Raw genomic sequence first — 18,502 nt, forward strand, 5'->3', positions numbered from 1 at the left:
GGCCCATTTAATCTAACAGCCCAGTTACCCGGGTAGGAACGGAAGGTATTTCAAGCTATCATGTCGCCTGTATCGAACACAATGTTACGGATGGAAATTTTATAGAATTAAAATCTCATAAATTTTTTCACTTTTATGTATATCACGTATTCTTTTTCTTTCTCTCAGTTGTACGTGCTAGCCGTTGAATCAGAGAAAGATGATATGAATCAGAATCTCGTAGAGATCTTTCTGTGAAAGATCCTATAAAATTTTCTTCTTAATATTGCCACACTGAAAGTCTTCTCCAGACTTTCAGTGTGATTGGAGCATGTAATTCGTAAATGTGAAGCAAGGGAATAAACCAAGAAAGCACACACTTCTGCAGTGAGGATTATGTGGTGTTATCGAAATGCAAAAGGCGAAAGACTGCACCACGAAGTAGGTATGAATCGAGGGGACATAAAATTTGTTCAAAAGCTCAAACTATATGCGGTGTAGTGATGCGATGCATCATGCATGCTTCAAGTGCACTCATATGTGCACTAACCATTGCCGATTCTACTATTCAATTCAACGAACTGCTGGTGGTTGCTACTAGTACTATATCATGATAACTCGCGTCCATGGTCCCCGCGGTGTCCTCGCTCGCCTCGTCTAAGAAGAAGATCCCGCCGAGAAGTCGACGTGGTAGACCTCGCTCATGTCCGGCTCGAACAGCCCGAAGTGCTGCTCGACGCCCTGCGGCTTCTGGTTCTCGTTGAACATGGCGAAGATGTACGTCTCCACGGCCTTCCCGGGCCGCCGCGGGGTGCCGCGCCCGACGTGCCGCACCAGGTTGTTGTTGTACGCCGCCGCGTTCTCCACGCTGGCGCCGGCGCCGCCGCCGCCCGACGGCCACCCGGTCTCCGACACCACCAGCTCCAGGCCCTGCGCGCCAGCTCTCTCCACCGCCGCGTGCACCGCGTCCAAGATGGCGTCGAACATGTTCGTGTACACCAACCCGCCGTCCGTCACGGCCGGCGTGTCCCCCGATGACGACAGGAGCGCGTAGTCGAGCCGCACCGACGACGGATCGGCGGAGTAGGCGAAGTACGGGTACATGTTCACGAGCAGCGGCGTGGACCTGGACGCCAGGAAGGACACGATCGACCCGACCGATGGCAGCGCCGCCTCGGAGAACGCGCCCTGCGACGGCGGGTACGAGGACCCAAGCACGGCCGTCGCCACGGCCGTCGTGACCGGCACACTGAGCCCCGCGGCCAATAGCGCGGACTCCAGGTTCCGCATCGCCGGGAGGACGCGCTCGGCGTCGTCCCCGGGGATGACCTCGTTGCCCGCGGTGATGTAGCGGAAGCGGACGTCTCCCGCGAATGGCTGCACGTAGGACTGGACCCAGGTCGCGGCGAACGAGGCGTCGGAGGCTAGGCGGGCGAGGTCCTCGTTGAGCGTGCCGAGTACGACGCCGAGGCCCGAGCCGCGGAGCGCGGTGAGGACGGTGGTGTCCGGGTGGAACAGCCGGACGTCGGTGATGTTCTTGGCCTTGTACAGGGCGATGACCTTGTCCGGGGACGGGAGGTTGTTGGCGATCATGCCATAGTTCACGCCAATGCCTTCAACTCCTACACGAGAGCACACGAACAGTAAGCACAGAAGAAGCGATCGTCATGGAGAGTCTCTTTCTTAGTAACCATGCATGCAGTAATTCGAGTGTTGGGTCTTTGAACCTGTTGTAACTCAAAAGGAAAAGGAATTACAATAGATGGATTAGATTCATCATTGGTTTATCTTTTTCTTACCTTCTTTTAATCTAGTACTTACCAACTTTACGAGAGATTTCTTGCAAAATGTAGGTGGATTCTTCGGATTCCTTACCTTTCTTCCAGAAAAAGGGTAACTTCAAAATGGAAGGTGCACATACTGAAATAACTTTTGATCGCTCCTTTGTGACTATCGGCAATTAAGGCGTTCATTGTACTATAACCTAACATTAGGTTACCTCTCCATGAGGGACTATAGTTTAATTTGCTGACGTTTCACTAACATATATAATTGAAACAAGACAGAAGTATCTGCAGATTGACAGGGGAACGAAGATGGCAACAATAAACCGTACAGAAACCAACCATGCCCAGCTTATCCATGGAGACCATTAGTCAAGAAGATTAGAAAAGAGAATCCGACCATGCACTAACGTGAAGAACAAGCAGATAAAGCAACCACCTGCAACAGCAAACATTGACGAGTAAACTGAATGAAAAAATTTCACAGATTATTGGCAATGCTATTTCTGGACTGGGATGCAAAGCAAAGATGGATAGGTAAGAAAAACAGAGCCAGATCGAAGAAACCGTAGGGCTAACAATCCACGCCAAAAGCTTTTCCAAAGAAGAACAGCTCCCGTGAAAGAAAAAGGAAAGAGAAAGCAAACAGCAATCTTTAATGCATCGGCAGAACTCCTTCCCCTTTCGTACAAAACGAAAAAGGGAAAGCAATTTGCAGTAAGAACATCTGACATATGCAAGGATTACCAACTTGGAAGAGATTTTGCCTATGTAACCATTGCCCTGTTTCTTAAATTTCTCGAAGGAGAAATGAGCTATATAGACAGTTTATGAACATCGAGAAGACGACATGCAGAGCAAACAGCTTATTAACTATACCGACAGATAGACGGACAGATTAAGCGTGAACAAAACTCAAACTCACACGTCAGCGTCAAGAAATCAGCAATCAATCGACCAGTAAACATTGGCTCACCTGAGAACGACGACCAGAGCAACAAGCTGCAGGCGGCAATCCACAGAGCAGCCATCTCGACTACGCTCTTCAGGCTTGCAGCAGCACAAGCTTCTCTGCAAATATCTCGATCTCTTTCCTCCGAGCCCTACGTCTCTTCCTCCTGTGGTGTGCTCTATATATAAGGGCAGGTCCTGCGAAGCGCAGCAACCACCGAAGGGCCACGACCCTATAGATGCGCGCTGGTGGGGCCGTGCGGCCTACCTGAACGTCTACGTGCTTACGTGAGCCGCGATGCGGTTGATGCCTGATGGAACTGCACGTCCGCGTGGTCTGCTCCCGCTCCTCCGTCCACCCGCAATCCAACGCCTCTTCTGCTTCCGCTTCGTCTCGCACCGCATCGGTTCCGCTCCTCTCGCTCCCTGATCCCTCCCCTCCCCGAGCCCACCTCCCCTCCATGGTTCGACATTTTTTTTTATTTTAACCTTTTTTAAAACTAATATTTTAATAATAGTATGTCGAAATCTAAATTTTCAGAAACTGTTCCATTTTATCACACCAAAAATCTGACGTAACTCCCCAACATAGTCACGCTATATTCATTGGCGTGACCAAAATAGCCACGCTGGCAGAAACTCCGGCGCCTTTACACGTGGGTTCAATATGGCAGCCTAAATCACGCAAAATTGGGTGGCGTAAATTGCGTGACTCAGATAAACAGTATTTTCACGGATGAACAGTGTTTTCAGCCGTTTCAATATTCTCCTCCCGCTTTCTCTATTTGAGCAGTAGAGTTGCCGTACTCTAAAATTTATGAAACTTTTTCTGTATGTCCTATAAGTCATGATGAATCCAATTTAAAAGGATTCAACTCAATACCCCATCTAGGTTTTAAAATAAAAACTCCAAAAATAATTACTTTTAGAAATTCTAGTAATTTTTAAGGCCTCAAATAAATTCTAAAAAATCTGAGAAAATTCACTAATATTCCTCTCATATGGCGTAATAATTTTTAAAATTATTTTCAACCCTAGGTTACTTGGTGAAAAAGTGAGTTCATTTGCAATGCTCCATTTATATGCATTTTTATAATTTCATACTATTTAGCCTTGTAAACGCCCTCTAAATAATTAGCAATTATGTTCGATTTTTCTCAAAATTTTGCCAACGCTTAATGCAACATGTACATGTCCTATTTGTAAACATGCACATCCAATAGAGTCGTAGAATTTAAATTATTCAATTTCGAATGTTGGTATATGTTACAATTTATTCTATAACAATAATACTTAGGTGACTTGTGGAGCCAAAAAGAATTACCATTTGCGGTCTAAATCATACCAAATTTATTGTATGGATAGTTCAAAATATGTTTTAGTCGAACCACACACATGATTTTTAGAAAGACTAATAAACTTTAAATAAGTAGACTAAAGAGAAATAAATGAAAAAGAGTAAAGATTGGTATTTAAATTACAATAAGTTATTTTATGTAGTTATACCTATCATCCGAAATAATTTATATTGTAATTTATATACCAATCTTTACTCTTTTTCATTTATTCTTTCTCTTTAGTCTACTTATTTAAAGTTTATTAGTCTTCCTAAAAATTATATGTGTGATTCGGCTAAAACATATTCTGAACTATCCATACAAAAAATTTGGTATGGTTTAGACCGCAAATGGCAATTCTTTTTGGCTCCACAAGTCACCTAAGTATTATTGTTATAGAATAAATTGTAACATATACCAACATTCGAAATTGAATAATTCAAATTCTACAACTCTATTGGATGTGCATGTTTGCAAATAGGACATGTACATATTGCATTAAGCGCTAGCAAAATTTTGAGAAAAATTGAACATAATTGCTAATTATTTAGAGGGCGTTTACAAGGCTAAATAGTATGAAATGATAAAAATACATATAAATGAAGCATTACAAAGGAAATTACTTTTTCACCAAGTAAACTAGGGTTGGAAACACCTTTAGAAATTATTACGTCACATGAGAGAAATATTAGTGAATTTTCTCAGATTTTTAGGAATTTATTTGAGGCCTTAAAAATTACTAGAATTTCTAAAAGTAACTATTTTTTTAGTTTTTTTATTTTGAAACCTAGATGAGTATCGAGGTGAATCCTTTTAAAATGGATTCATCATGAATTGTAGGACATACAGGAAAAATTTCATGAATTTTAGAGTACGGCAAGCCTACTGCTCAAATAGAGAAAGCGGAAGTAGAACAATTGAAGCCGCTAAAAACAGTGTTCATCCGCGAAAATACTGTTCATCCAAATAGCGTGACTCAGATCGCCACGTTGAACTCACGTGTAAAGGTGTCGGGGTTTCTGCCAGCGTGGCCATTTTGATCACACCAATAAATAGGGTATGACTAGACGTGCGATAAAAATAGCTGGTTCCTGAAAAATTAGGTTTCGTCGGGCTGTTGTGACTAAGGTTTGCTTTGCTTGCTTGTCCCCGGATGCAGTACCTGATGGCGGCGGTGACGGCGGGGGCTCCATACGCGCACCGGTGCCGTTCCCCATCTACCACCCGGCCGCAACGGCGGCGTACTACGCGCACGCGTCCATGGCCCGGTGAGTGCACGAGCCTCCTCCTTTGGTGATCTCCCGTGTCCAATGGGAGGAATTAGGCTTCGATTTGGTTTGAATTTGCTGCTGCTGCTGTGCAGGGCGTGCCTTACTCGACGAGTGAAGCTGTCGCGGTGGCGGCGGCGGCGACGACGGAAGGGAAGGGCAAGGAGAAGGGCGGGGGCACATTGCCTGAGAAGAGCAGCTCCGGCGCGCCGTCCGACGAGGACGCCTCCCGGAGGTACCAGCTTTCGCTTTTGCAGAGTTATCTGGTTTAATTTTTTGCCCCCTTTTCTTTTTTGGTTAAATTGAGTTTGAATTTTATTGCGTGTGCAGCGGTGACAACGGCAATGAGGAGTCGTTAAGAGACGAGAGATGATGGCACTGACCATAAGGTACCAAACAACTTGCTGTGACGCAATGGACCATTTTTAAATTGCATGTTCCCCATAATTGGTATGCTTATGGCTTTGTGTGTTTCATGTTTGTTTTCTACAAGATTCGTCTGCGCATAAGAAGAGGAAAACTGGTAACACATCAGCTGAAGGTTGGTTTTGTCTTGAGCTGCTCCTTTGGAAAGGTGTGGGTGATTAAAGACTTGTGTTTGCCAGGTGAGCCGTCTCATGCTGCTGTTGTGTGCTATGTTGCTGTCGAGTCACCGTATCCAGTGAAGGGGAGATCTGCCCCGAAGCTTCTGGTGTCTGCACCCGAGCGGGCGGAATGGCACCCTAATTTTGAACATTGGGATAGATCTTTGGAGTGCTTATCCACCTGCAATGCAAGGGGAAGCGAGCCCCGGCTTGGCGCATGCTGGTATGGATAGCTCTTGCTAAATCGAATGGCCGCATCCTGAAAGTGATTTTACTATGTGCACATAACTGTTTTAGAATGTCTCAATACTTACAAGTCATTGTTCATGGGTTTTGTCTTATTATCTCTATCACAGGGAACTTCTTGATATCTCAGGGAACGTCACCTGAATAACAGATATGGTATGCGGGGCCAGTCAGTTTTGTATTATGCTCATTAATGATTAGCAGTATGTATGTCACATAGATCACCCATAATCGAAAGCATAATATTGGAGATTATACTGGTGCTCAATTAACACAAAGCTTTCAACTAAACATTTGCATTAATTTTGCAACACAGTAATTGGTCTACTGCCAACTTTTATTGAAAGGTACTCTGATGCTTGTGAAAAATAAGGGCCATAAATTTGCAGTTGCATTTTGGTACTACAACTGACTGCATCAGCCTTTTTTTTTCTGTTGATTTGCTGTTTTGGTGGTTGCATTTCCGAAATCGGCATATTCTTTTCAGTGTTGATGGTAAGTAGAAGGCTGAAGTCACTCTACAATTTTATGAACTCAAGAACTGGTAAAGGTGGTTTTGGAATCCTTTTCTAGCCGCCGCTGCTCCTGTCTTGGCTAGGTGTACTTCTACGTGTCGTGCAACATATCATCATGTTCCAACGACTTGTTTGTCACTATCGTCCAGTTGGTTATATTCAGAAATCAGAACAGCTAGAGGGAGTTTACAAGGCTACGGATGTATATATGTTGCTTTGGAGGTCTATGGTGAAGTCATGTAGCTTCTATTTTTAAGGTTGGGTAATTATTTATTTAGATGTAAGGTTGGGTAATTAGTCATATGTTTGTAAGTAATTGCAGTAATAAAGAGAATCTCTATATATTTACTGAAATACTTTGCAGCTAACATCCCCTGAGCTAATAATTTATTTGGTAGTTCCTTCTTGGCATCATCTTTAGCCCACTTTTCAGTTGAAGGATGAGGTTAGATGAACTGTGATACTGACATGGAGCTGGAAATACTATTATGTAATGCAATTTTGGTCTCTGAATTTTTTCTATGTACTGCAGTTTTGGCCTCTGAATTTTTGTATCTACTGTTTTGATTTCTGAGTTCTTGTCTGTTGAGAGTAGCAAAATTAGTCTTATTGAGCTTCATTGGTAGCCGTTGTCTTTTCTAAAACATTAGTTGCGGCAGCTAATTAACATTATCCTTTACCGATCTGTAACAGCAAAGTCCAATGTGCATTCTAATATTGCAACACAAGGGTCTCAAGCTGCGTTCTTTTTGTGTGGTTCACTATACAATAAATCATCGTGGCCAATCTGATAAGTTACAATGCGTTTGTTTGTCTCCTTTGAGCTAGCCTGCCAGGAAAACACCCTGTCAGGCTTCACCTCCTTCAGTGCTTACTGCGTACTCCTATTTAAATGAGTACATTCTGCAATGAGTTGAATATTTCAGAGTATTGTTATAACAATATTCAATAACTCCTAGCCTGTTGCACTTCTTTGTGTTGAACCTTCTGGTTGATGATGTCCATGGGAATTTTGTTCAGCTGGCTTCCATATATACCATTGTCTTGATTATGTTGATTGCCTCTAAACTTCTACATATGTTTGATGTCATCTTATGTATTTTTTTATTTCCGTTGCAAGGTACTCAACTATCTGCCTCCAAATTCAGCAGGTTTGATGCTTGCACTGAAACTCACTCCTCCACTAGGAAGGTGCCTGTGGTTTGCAACGGCATCCTTGTTCGAACAGATTTGTTATTTTTATACAGTATATAGCATGTCCAATGATTAGGGATGATGGCCAATGATTAGGGATGAAATTTGCTGAAAGGAATTTTACCATTTAGTGCCTTATTTGGATTATAGTATCTCAGGGATTTACATGTACCGCTGTAATAGCGAATCTGGATAGGATATTTTGCTATCGTTAGAGATCTAGGAACATGTCTTTCTATCATTGAGCCTGCATGACACTGCTAAGAGGATCTTTTGCCCGTAGCCTTATAGATACTGTGATATCGGTAGTGCGCACTCTTCCTTTGATAAGGGTGCAGAATTGCAGATATCATGATTTCATCCCATCATTCTTTGGTACCTATTTGAAACAATGCAGATATCTAGAGGTTTAGGCACTTGCAGCCAGGGTTTTCGTTACCGATCGGAGCTCGGTAACCGAAAATTCGTGATTACCGCGGGAACCGGTCGAATTTTCAAAAAAAATTGGACAAAATTTATTTGAATAAATTTGAAATTTGGGGGAAAAATCGTGATTTTACTCACTTGGTAACCGGTCGAATTGGATCGGTTACCGAGCGGTTTTCTCGAATTTTCCGTATTGTTGGTAACCGCTCGGTTTTCTCGATTTTCAGCGAAGTTTAACAAAAAAACCCAAAAATTATCTAGATCTTGTAAAATCAATAACTAATTCATCTGAGTTTTAAATCAAGTGAAACAAATTTGTTGATTTTCTTGTAACATGATCTACATGATAAAAGTATTTATACTCATAAAAAAGTTCAAAATCTTCTGTGAGAAAATGTATTTGTTAAACCAAGTTAAATGCATAGTTTACTCTTTGCTAATCTAAAAATTATGAAATTAATTTTGTTAGTCTTCTTACATGATCCTATGTCTTTTAAAAATACATGAAGTCATGAATTAGTTATTGTAACATGCAGGATTGTGTAAATATGTTGCGACTAGATTAATTCATAACTGACACATCACACTAAAAAATTAGTGAAATCACTTTTATTAGTTTATTTATACTATGATTTACGTAGAAAAAATAATAGTAGACATGAAAAAGTTAATTACAGTGTTGTTTCTTAACATATTCATTTTATGCTTGTGGAAATTAATAAAACTCTAAATAAAGTGAAATCAATTTTAAAGATCATCTTAAGATACATTCTACACAAGAAAAATATGTGTTTGCATGTTAAACTTTTTCTTAACATGAGGTAATAATTGAGCCGCACGCTTCAATTTTTTTCATTTTTTTTCAAACTTCCTCCCTATAGAATATGATGCAAACGATATTATTTTTGAATTTTTTTCACGGAAGGTCTTAAAATTATGTCTAGTTTTTTAAAGATTTTTTTTGACTTTTTTGAATTCAAATTTGGTTACCATTTGGTTTCTGAAACCGAGCCGGACCGAGATGGCCGGTTATCGTGATTTTTGCTCGGTAACTGTCAAATTTTCGAACCCTGCTTGCAGCTATTGATAGACAGTTATGTTGCTTGCTTGGGCATACAGGCTTTGCACTGTTTCGTTGCTGCATTCAAAATCTTCGTGTATGTCGTTCTTATACTTCCATATTGTCATACAATTATATGTTAACAGAACATCAGACCCTTAGTTGCGGGGAAGATCAGTCGTTTCATATTTACAGTAAGCTTTGGCGCCATCAAATTAAAAGCCAGCAGCTTCTTGCCCTATTTAGTTTGAGTACGTGTCAACTGTGTTCAAAGATAGAACAAATCATCCACAACAGCTATCATTCTGCACAAACTGGTGCAGCTTATAGACTATAGAGACATTTCGGACAAAAAAAGTTAATTGCATCATCCCCCCCCCCCCCCCCTACTAAACACAAATATGATTGTCATTAAATCACCAAACAGATTATAAACAAGAGAGAAGCATGAAACACATCAAGCCACTTAATAAGCTCGATAAAGTATCTTCTCAGACTTTCTAATGTTACAACAACAACAACATGCATAAGAGCACATAGCCACATAGATTTAACCAATAAAGGAAATGAAAAAAAGGAATCTGTCTAGGCTTTGGCATCTCCTTTAGGTTGACCAAGAAGAGATGGTCGGTAAAGTGAGTGACCTTGTGCCATCTCAATTCTTTCACGTGGATCATACATTGTCTCATCTCTTATAGCCTGAAGAATCGACTCGGGAGGAAGTTCCCTGTGCACATATGTACACAAATCAACTCAGTTGAATATGGCAAAAGAAAAAAAAATACTAGTATAAAGTATAATAGCATGGCATCACAGGCAGCAATTGAAGGGAACCACGTCAATCAAGATATCAGTATGGATTGGTTGGCACTTGGTAATATAAGTTACTGACAGAGGTAATCCAATAAAAAAGTATCTGGTGTCGATCACGGTGGCCTCAAACCTATGACTGTTTAACAAAACAAGGGCTTTTGTTAAATTATCAAAAAACAAGAAGCATTCTAACCTCCTGATCAAAATTCTGTATAGTGCTTTTAGGATTGGGCACATCTCAACCGGTGCAACAGATCTGTTGGCTTCTGGATGCATCACACTTAAGCTATCCTGACTAAGAAGCTCATAAAACGCATCAACTGCAGAAACACCCTGAAATGAAATAACAACATGATAATTTATTACATGAACCATTTGGGTATATTTTCACAGTTCTTGGAAATTTAGATGACAATCAAAATAAAAGGGCAAACCTGAATGGTCCCTTTGCCTTTTATGCTGTCACCCATTTCCAATGTCAATTCCCCTTTAGCTAGCTTATGCCCATACCATGCATTGCGACCTTTCAACAATGTGACATAAGTGTCAGCTAACAGCGGTCCAGCAAGTTTTGCAGGTTCTTCTTCCAGAAGGTGTGTGATGTAGATCATCTCAGACGTGCAAAGTGCAAAGTAAACGGATTTGCTGGTTGCACTCTCATTGGTTAGCGCTGCTACCATGCCTGCAAGATAAAAAAATCTTCAGCAAATTAATTGAACAATAGACAATTAATAAACACGTACAGTTGTGACTGAGCGCATAGCTATGTGCATTGAAGAAAGATCACTGCAGCATGCGTTTCTCATCACTTCTTGCAATCTTGCCCATTGAATCTTTCTTATGGGCAATAACAGCAGTTAAGATGCTATGACTTGCTTATCATATTGTCCTTTAAGACAATGCATTTTGTAGGAAGCAGTGCATGAGAAAATGCTATAAGGAGGTAACATACTGACTAGAGAATATTAAATCAAGTTGGGACGAAATTCTAAATTTCCAACATAAGGGGTGAAGTATTGTGCTGAAGGTCAAAACAGTTTATGCTTTAAGTGGCAACAGAACATAAGAAAAACAGTGAGACAAGCAAATAGAAATTACCAGCACCGATAGCATATACATTTTTTAAGCCTCCCATGACCTCATGAGTGATGAGGTCACTATTATCCCACACAATAAAATGAGGCTGCCTCAAAAACTTCGCCAGAGGTTTCCTCCATTTGCCGGCTCCACAAATGCGTGCATTTGCATATTCTTTGTTGTAAATTTCAGAAGCGATATTAGGGCCACCAAGATATAGAATGTTCTCCAATGGAACCCCAGCTGCATTAACCAATAGTCCATAAATCACAAGCAAAAGCTGCACACCACAAGGAATGAAGTTTGAAAATATAAACTTGAACTGGCCTAAATAAAATCTGTAAAAATACATTGCATTGTTTTGTGTGCAGAAACAGGAAATTAGAATATGCTATTCAGGCAGCGCCTGGTAAACTACTATGTGACGCTAAGCAATAGAAGACATGAGTGATAATACATGATCATATGAAGTATAGTCATACAATGAATATAGCTGTGTAGATTATTCTAGTAAAAAAATAAGGCATTTTGCAAATTTTAGCATGAACCATATTTGGAGTTATATCTTGCTCCAGGAATCTGATTGAGGAGACATTCATTCACATGTGAATTTCTTCAATAACATGACTGAAATAACAAAAAAAATCCAGCTTGACAATTGCAATTGCATATTGTGGGTGATGGACTGAAGAAGCTGAAGGCGATCAAGTTCGATATAACCGAGGAGAACCACCAATAACAATAGAACAAAGCTTGAATTCAGCAAGGAAATAGCACAATTATATGATTGAGTAAACGAAAGGGACCTCACTTGCATTGCTAATCATCTGCGTCGGAGTTATGATCCGTGGCACAGGATCCAGGGAGGCCTCTATCCCCTTGGCCAGCGAGATGATGATCGGTGCAGTAATCCTCTCCTTCCAATACCTCCCGATCTCCCCAAACACCTCCCTGGTCTCCGTGGAGGGCAGCCCGTTGACGACAATGTCGGCGTCCCAGACGGCCTCCTGCAGGTTGGTGACGACCTTGAGCGGGCAGAGCGGCGTGTCGATAATGTTGAGGCAGAACCCGTCCCTGAGTATCTCGTCGGCGTTGAGCGTGCGGTCGCCGAGGCGGCCCTCGACGTACTTGAGGTAGGCGCAGCGTCGGATCAGGCGTCGTAGGACGTCCTCGCGCGCGTTGATGACCTCGAAGAGGTGCTCGGCGGTGGCGCGGTCGACTGCGCGGCCCGGGCGGCGCCAGATGCGGACCTGCGCCTTGTCTCGGAGGTGGCCGTAGGCGTCCTGCAGCAGCGCGCAGAAGACGCTGCCCCAGGCGCCCGCCCCGACGCCGACGATCCTGAGCGGGTCGCCGTCCGCCTTCCCCAGCTGCCGCCGCAGCTCGTCCAGCTTCTCCTCCACCGCCCCGTTGGCGTGCCCGTTCGGGTGGCCCGCCGCCACCGCGCCCGCGCGCGGCCCCTCCGCTCCACCCATTGCCTTTGCCCCCTCCTCTTCCACTCTCGCCGCAAGCAAGCAAGGCAAGCGCAGGTGCGCGAGCTACATAACCCGACTTGGCTCGTTCCAGAGAAGAGACGGGGAGGGCTGGATTACGCGACGCAAGCTAGAGCTAACCGGGACAGAGAGAGGGGGAGAGGAACGGACGGCATTTTTCGTAGTCCAGCTCGACTCGGGCGTGCGAGCCGAGTTCGGGTGGGTTTGGCCGCCGAATCGCAGCAAGGTGACAAACCGTCGGAGGGACCGAGGAGGGGAGCGGGCTTGTTCAAAGCTGGACGCCGGCCCGGGCGCCTCTGGAACGTTAGCCGGTTGGTGCGCGGTGACACGTCGTCTCGGTTCGGGCAGATTAGTTCCTGCGAACGAAGCGGAACAGTGACCAGCCGAAAGCGAGGCGGTGGTGGGTGGCCGATTGGAGGGGTTTTGCTTCTGCCAGGCATCGCTGCGGCGGTGGCGTGGCACAGGCGCTGGTCGTGGCCGAAGGCGCGGTCACGGATGCGTCCGGCGTGTGGCCATCAAAAAGCGCCACAGGAAGGGGTGCTTCTGCAACAGTGTCGGGACTATTTTTGGTCTCTTTCTTCCTGGGAAAGAATTGCCATGTCTACAAATCCAAAACCGATCCAATCCTCGCAAAAAGAAACTAGTGCGAGCTCGAAATCTGCACAGAGTGCAGTGCATAAACAATCGACCTGACAAAGGAGAAACTTGCACGGAATCAAGCAGCCCTTTTCGCACTCAATTGCAGCCTGGAAAGGTACCACTTGAATTTGGAGGCAATATAGTCAGGGCCACGCACAGCCAGGTTCAGTTTACCGATGGGAGCTCAGTCGTAATCGAAAAGTTATGGTTACTGTGGTAACTAATTAAAAATTAGATAAAATTTATTTGGTAAAATTTGAAATTTGGAAAAAAAATCGTGATTTTAGCCGCTCCGTAACTAGTCAGTTTGGACCGGTTACCGAGCGGTTTTCTCAAATTTTTCGCATTGTCGGTAACCGCTCGGTTTTCTCAATTTTCAATGAAGTTAAAAAAAACATAAAAATTATCTCAATCTTGTAAAATCAATAACTAATTCATCTGAGCTTCAAATCAAGTGAAATTTTTTTTGTTGATTTCCTTGTAACATGATTTATATGATAAAAGTATTTATACTCACAAAAAAAGTTCAAATTTTTCTGTGAGAAAATATATTTGTTAAACTAAGTTAAATGCATAGTTTACTCTTTGCTAATCCAAAAATCATGAAACTAATTTTGTTAGTCTTCTTATATGATCCTATGTCTTTTAAAAATACATAAACTCATGAATTAATTATTGTAACATGCAGGATTGTATAAATATGTTGCGACTAGATTAATTCATAACTACCCATCACACCTCAAAAATTAGCCCCATGTTCAGCCCCATGCAGCCCCATGTTCTGCTCCACCATGTGATTGCTCGCCGCCGGCGTGCTTATGCCCATGTGTGGTCCAGCCTTTGTGTCGAGTAGCCTAGGGAGCTTTAGCCCCCTTTTCAGTGCAGGTTGACCACATGTAGTTGAGGGGAGGTGTTGCCCGATTCTTTGTCATCGCCTCGACCCTCTCCAGCCGCCATCTGGCATCGCTCCAGCCCTGAGCCATCATCGATAAGCCCTTAGCCGAGTTCCCTGTAGCGCATAGGCAGCCGGTGTTAGCATCTAGTCAAGAAACCCTGGTGGAAACCCATTTTTGGCAAGCTCGTCGGCACGGCTCTACCATGCTTGCTCGCCGCTGTCGGTGTATTCAGAACCAGGGGTCCCTAAGTCCCGAGACCAGGGCGGCCATCCGCCACATGTCACCACCCTGCAAGGTAAGAAGAAGCTAAGTCCCGGGAGAAGGTGTTCGGGGCCGCCGCCTCTGGTTCCCAAGCACCCTAGTTCCCCGATGATCCGCAGAGCCCGAATACCAAGAAGGAAGTGCTCGGGAGAGAGTGCTCGGGGCTGCACGTGGCAGCCCCCGAGGACTCGGTGCCCCGAAGGTCCCGCCGAAGTGCTCGGGAGAGAGTGCTCGGGGCTGCACGTGGCAGCCCCCGAGGACTCGGTGCCCCGAAGGTCCCACCGAAGTGCTCGGGAGAGAGTGCTCGGGGCTGCACGTGGCAGCCCCCGAGGACTCGGTTCCCCGAAGGTCTCACTCAAGTGCTCGGGGGAGGGTGCTCGGGGCTGCATGTGGCAGCCCCCGAGGACTCGGTTCCCCGAAGGTTCGCGCAAGATCATTCGACGACCCGAAGGGTCCCGTCGTCAGGGTGTCATCCAGTCAAAGGCCCAATGCCGCATTTAATAGGCACGCGCGGCCTGACATCCTGACATCCTGACATTCTCAGTTGCCCACGCCCCAGTGTCAGACCCTGCCATGAACTGGCAGGGGGGGTGTGGGTCCATTAAATGCACGGGTCCCGTCCCGTTTCATCCGGGTGCCTCGGGATAACGTTGCCAAGATCGAAGCGCTCCGCCTGCCATCCTGCCCTGGCAGAAGAACAAGACAGGGTGGGCGCACCGGGCACCTCTGAGGCTGCCCGGTGGGCCCCCTTTATGGCGCCCGAGGGCTTCCACAGTGGCGAATGGTCGGATGTGCGCCGCATTTCTCCACCGTCCCTGTCACTTCGTCAAGACGAAATGATTACACCTTTCTCCGTGGCATCTTAGCATTCGCATCCCCTCTTTCCCATTCAGGATATGTTGAGGTCGGCACGCCTATAAAAGGAAAGGATGGAGAACACTAAAGGAGGATCCCCCGACGAACCAGACCGAAGAGGGACCGGAAGTGTGTGAAGAAGAGGATGCAGACGCTCGAACCAGCTCAAGCCAAGCTAGAACACGAGAGCCTCAAGCTCTGTGTAAACGGCTCTCCCCTTGGAACCAGATACATCCTTGAAGAATTCCCTTCAAGGATAAATATAGCGCTTACACAGGAGTAGGGTGTTACGCCTCCGTGCGGCCCGAACCTGTCTGAACCCCGGTGCACCCATTTTTCTCGCATTAGGGCGATCATCTCCCACCAGCCATCGCATTTGTTTCCGTTCCCGCTTATTTCCCAAACAAGCTTTTCCAGGATCATCCCCCCGGCCGAATCTCTAAAAAGGGGTCTCTCGGGATCCCTGCGACAGGAGTTCACCCTCCGACAGCCGCCATTCCCTCCTTCGGTGCTTAGTTCAGCCATCGTGCTCGCGCACCTGCGTGCATGTGGTTAGGTCTGCTCGCACGTCGCGTAGTCCACATGAGCGCACATCGCGTAGTCCACATGAGCAAAAGCATGGCGGCGGAAGACAAACTGCGACAGCGTGTAGCAACCAACCAAGAGAGAGCACGGGGCTGATGGCACACTATCTAGGAGGGGCACTAAGGGATCCGGGGTGGCTCACCATGCTCGGAGACGGTGAGAATGGGACGGCGGCCGGCGAAGCAACGATGAGCTGCGGTGGAGCGAACGGGCGCGGCGGTGGTGAATTAGGGAAAAGGGGGAGGAGAGAGGATGGGTCTAAGCTATTTATAGAGGGGAAGGGGCGCACCGAGATACGGTGAGAATGTTGGCGTCACACGGACGTCGACGAACAGTGCACTAGCGAGGCGGTGGGCAACGCCCACCACGTTTCTAGTGGAGTGGGCACTCTGCTCAATCCACATGCGGGTGGGGCGTGAAAGTCACGCGGCATGGGTGGAGAGAGAGCAAGAGAGAAAGGAGAGAGCGGGAGAAGCGGAGGTTAGTTGGGATATTTCCCGGAAAGGGGGAAATGGCAGTCGACGTCATGGTGAGGTGGAGGAGGAAGGAGAAAGGAGAGGGCGCGCGGGCGCGCGTCGGATGGCTGACACGCGAACGGCCGAGGTGCGCAGGGTGTGGGCGAGCGTGCGGGGTCACAGCTGGGCCGGGCGCACGGGGGTGGGAAAGAGATAGCCGGTTGGGTTAGACAACTGGGTTGCGTCAGGGAGAAGAGAGAGGAGAAGGATTTGGCCTAGGAAGGAAATGGAAAAAGGAAAAGAGAGGAAATTTTGGGATAAATTCAATAGAGTATTTGAATTTGGATTCAACTTTGGATTATGATCAGCACCATTTAGAATATTTGATCTTTGATTTAGACTTGGATCTAGAGCTTTCTAAGATGATTTGAATCAAAGGATTTGAACTTAAATTGGATTTGAGCTGAACAGAATCTAAGAGTAAATTTGAAATTGAGAGATATTCAATTTTAAATCTCCACACAAAGAGCCAAAAAAACCTCAAACTAATGTGTATAAACCAATTCAATATAGGGACTATTTTGAAATTGATACTAGTGCATTTTGGAACACCTATTCAACTTAGTACCTTTAATATATATGAATGTATACATATTGGTATATATATACCTTCATATACCTATTTCCTTAATCTTAGTTAGCCTAATTAATCATAAAAAGTTTTAATTTAGAGTGAAATTTGCAACTAATTAACATGTTTAAACTCAGAATGTTACACTCTTGCTGTCATTCAGATGAGGAAGCCGACACTGACTTCGCCGGAGGTGAAGGCCAGGATGAAGAGTAGTCTTAGAAGTCGCATTCACACCCTAGCCGCTTGTGGCTTTAGGTATTTGCTTTTCGCTATACTTTTTGTTGGCCGTTCCACCAGATTTGTAATATACAGTATGGTTTGTAACCTTTTATACTCTAAACTATAATATTTATGTACAAAGTTTGACTGTGATACTACAATTGTTATATTGTGCGTATCAGCTATATGATCTAGAGACTGATACTAGTAGCACAAGAGACCCTGGGTTGGGGTCTTACAGTATTGGAAGAGAAAGACAGCTTGAGAATAATCCAGGAAACTTAGAAGTTAAGGAACCTAGGCTATAAATAGAGGGAATGACTGGTTAAATCCTTTGAGCCAGTCATTTTTGAGTTTGATTGCTAGGGTTTTAGAGAAGAGGGAGAGGATGACATAGCCTATGTATTAGGTGAGAGTTTTTTTTAGCAAAATACTTTATAATTTAATGAAAATAGGGCCGACCTATGTAAGTAATAAAGATTAATTTTGCTCTCATGTTTGTGTTCATCTTTTTTAGTCTCTTTCTATTGGCTCTGTAACTTTGTTGCAAGTTTTTCGATTTTTGTTGTAATTTTTATTTTTGCTTAAGGGTTGAATTTTTATCTTTTGTTGAAGTTGTTCTTCTTATTGACAGAGATATAAAATTCACATACAAAAATATATATATATATATATATATATATATATATATATATATATAAGTGGATTTTAAATTCTGTTGCCTCTATATTATCAACTTGAAGAGTTCCTTCATCTGGAATCTATCTGTTGGATCTAAGTGTTTATTTTTTAAGTTGCAAGCTTTTGTGTGCGATGATATATGAATTGGGTTTCAACGAAAAGTGTTTAATTCTAACTACGGGAGCCATACTTTCTTTGTGATTTTTATAGCAACTTGTTTCACTCTAGTTTACTTCCGCTTTAATTTTAAGATGCATTGGGTGACTATAATAGAAGACGATAATCAGTTTTACCAAAAATTTATAAAATAATTATTCATCCTCCTCTGATCATTATTCTTGATCCTATAGAATAGGTTTTAAGTTTTGAGTTTAGCGTATTCCACCCGTCTCGCCCCGTTGCCACTCCTAACCATAGCTGATCCAAACCCGGATATGGTGACATGATTCAAACAGCCTAACAGGGTTCACAAAACACTAGTGCATCAATAACACAGACGTGCTGAAAACCGCTACTACCAGGTTCCAAGAGTAGTTGATATGCAGGCAGGTGA

The 18,502-nt window shown here is 44.2% G+C and overlaps 2 protein-coding genes and 1 long non-coding RNA gene across 4 annotated transcripts; 1 reads left to right on the forward strand and 2 right to left on the reverse strand.

Moving 5' to 3' along the window:
- Window positions 1-367: 367 nt before the first annotated feature.
- Window positions 368-3,039, reverse strand: LOC133890077 (putative glucan endo-1,3-beta-glucosidase GVI). The gene is made up of 2 exons (XM_062330525.1): window positions 2,740-3,039; window positions 368-1,601 (listed from the first exon to the last, which is right to left on the reverse strand). Exons 1-2 carry the CDS (start codon window positions 2,792-2,794, stop codon window positions 637-639), a joined length of 1,020 nt encoding a protein of 339 aa, XP_062186509.1. The 5' UTR covers window positions 2,795-3,039; the 3' UTR covers window positions 368-636.
- Window positions 3,040-5,173: 2,134 nt separating this feature from the next.
- On the forward strand, window positions 5,174-8,259 carry LOC133922578 (uncharacterized). Of its 2 annotated transcripts, XR_009910504.1 has the most exons (7): window positions 5,174-5,319; window positions 5,415-5,554; window positions 5,650-5,708; window positions 5,813-5,860; window positions 5,925-6,126; window positions 6,260-6,548; window positions 6,637-8,259. It is a non-coding gene; the product is annotated as an uncharacterized LOC133922578 (long non-coding RNA). The 2 variants fall into 2 exon arrangements; XR_009910503.1 differs by having other exon boundaries at window positions 6,260-8,259.
- Window positions 8,260-9,792: 1,533 nt separating this feature from the next.
- On the reverse strand, window positions 9,793-13,120 carry LOC133922586 (probable glycerol-3-phosphate dehydrogenase [NAD(+)] 2, cytosolic). Its single transcript, XM_062367972.1, has 5 exons — window positions 12,046-13,120; window positions 11,256-11,477; window positions 10,592-10,839; window positions 10,351-10,490; window positions 9,793-10,071 (listed from the first exon to the last, which is right to left on the reverse strand). The coding sequence occupies exons 1-5, from the start codon at window positions 12,704-12,706 to the stop codon at window positions 9,930-9,932; spliced, it is 1,413 nt and encodes a 470-aa protein (XP_062223956.1). The 5' UTR covers window positions 12,707-13,120; the 3' UTR covers window positions 9,793-9,929.
- Between the last annotated feature and the right edge of the window lie 5,382 nt (window positions 13,121-18,502).

Source organism: Phragmites australis, chromosome 1 (genome assembly GCF_958298935.1).
Source record: "Phragmites australis chromosome 1, lpPhrAust1.1, whole genome shotgun sequence".
In the NCBI taxonomy this organism is placed as follows: domain Eukaryota; kingdom Viridiplantae; phylum Streptophyta; class Magnoliopsida; order Poales; family Poaceae; genus Phragmites; species Phragmites australis.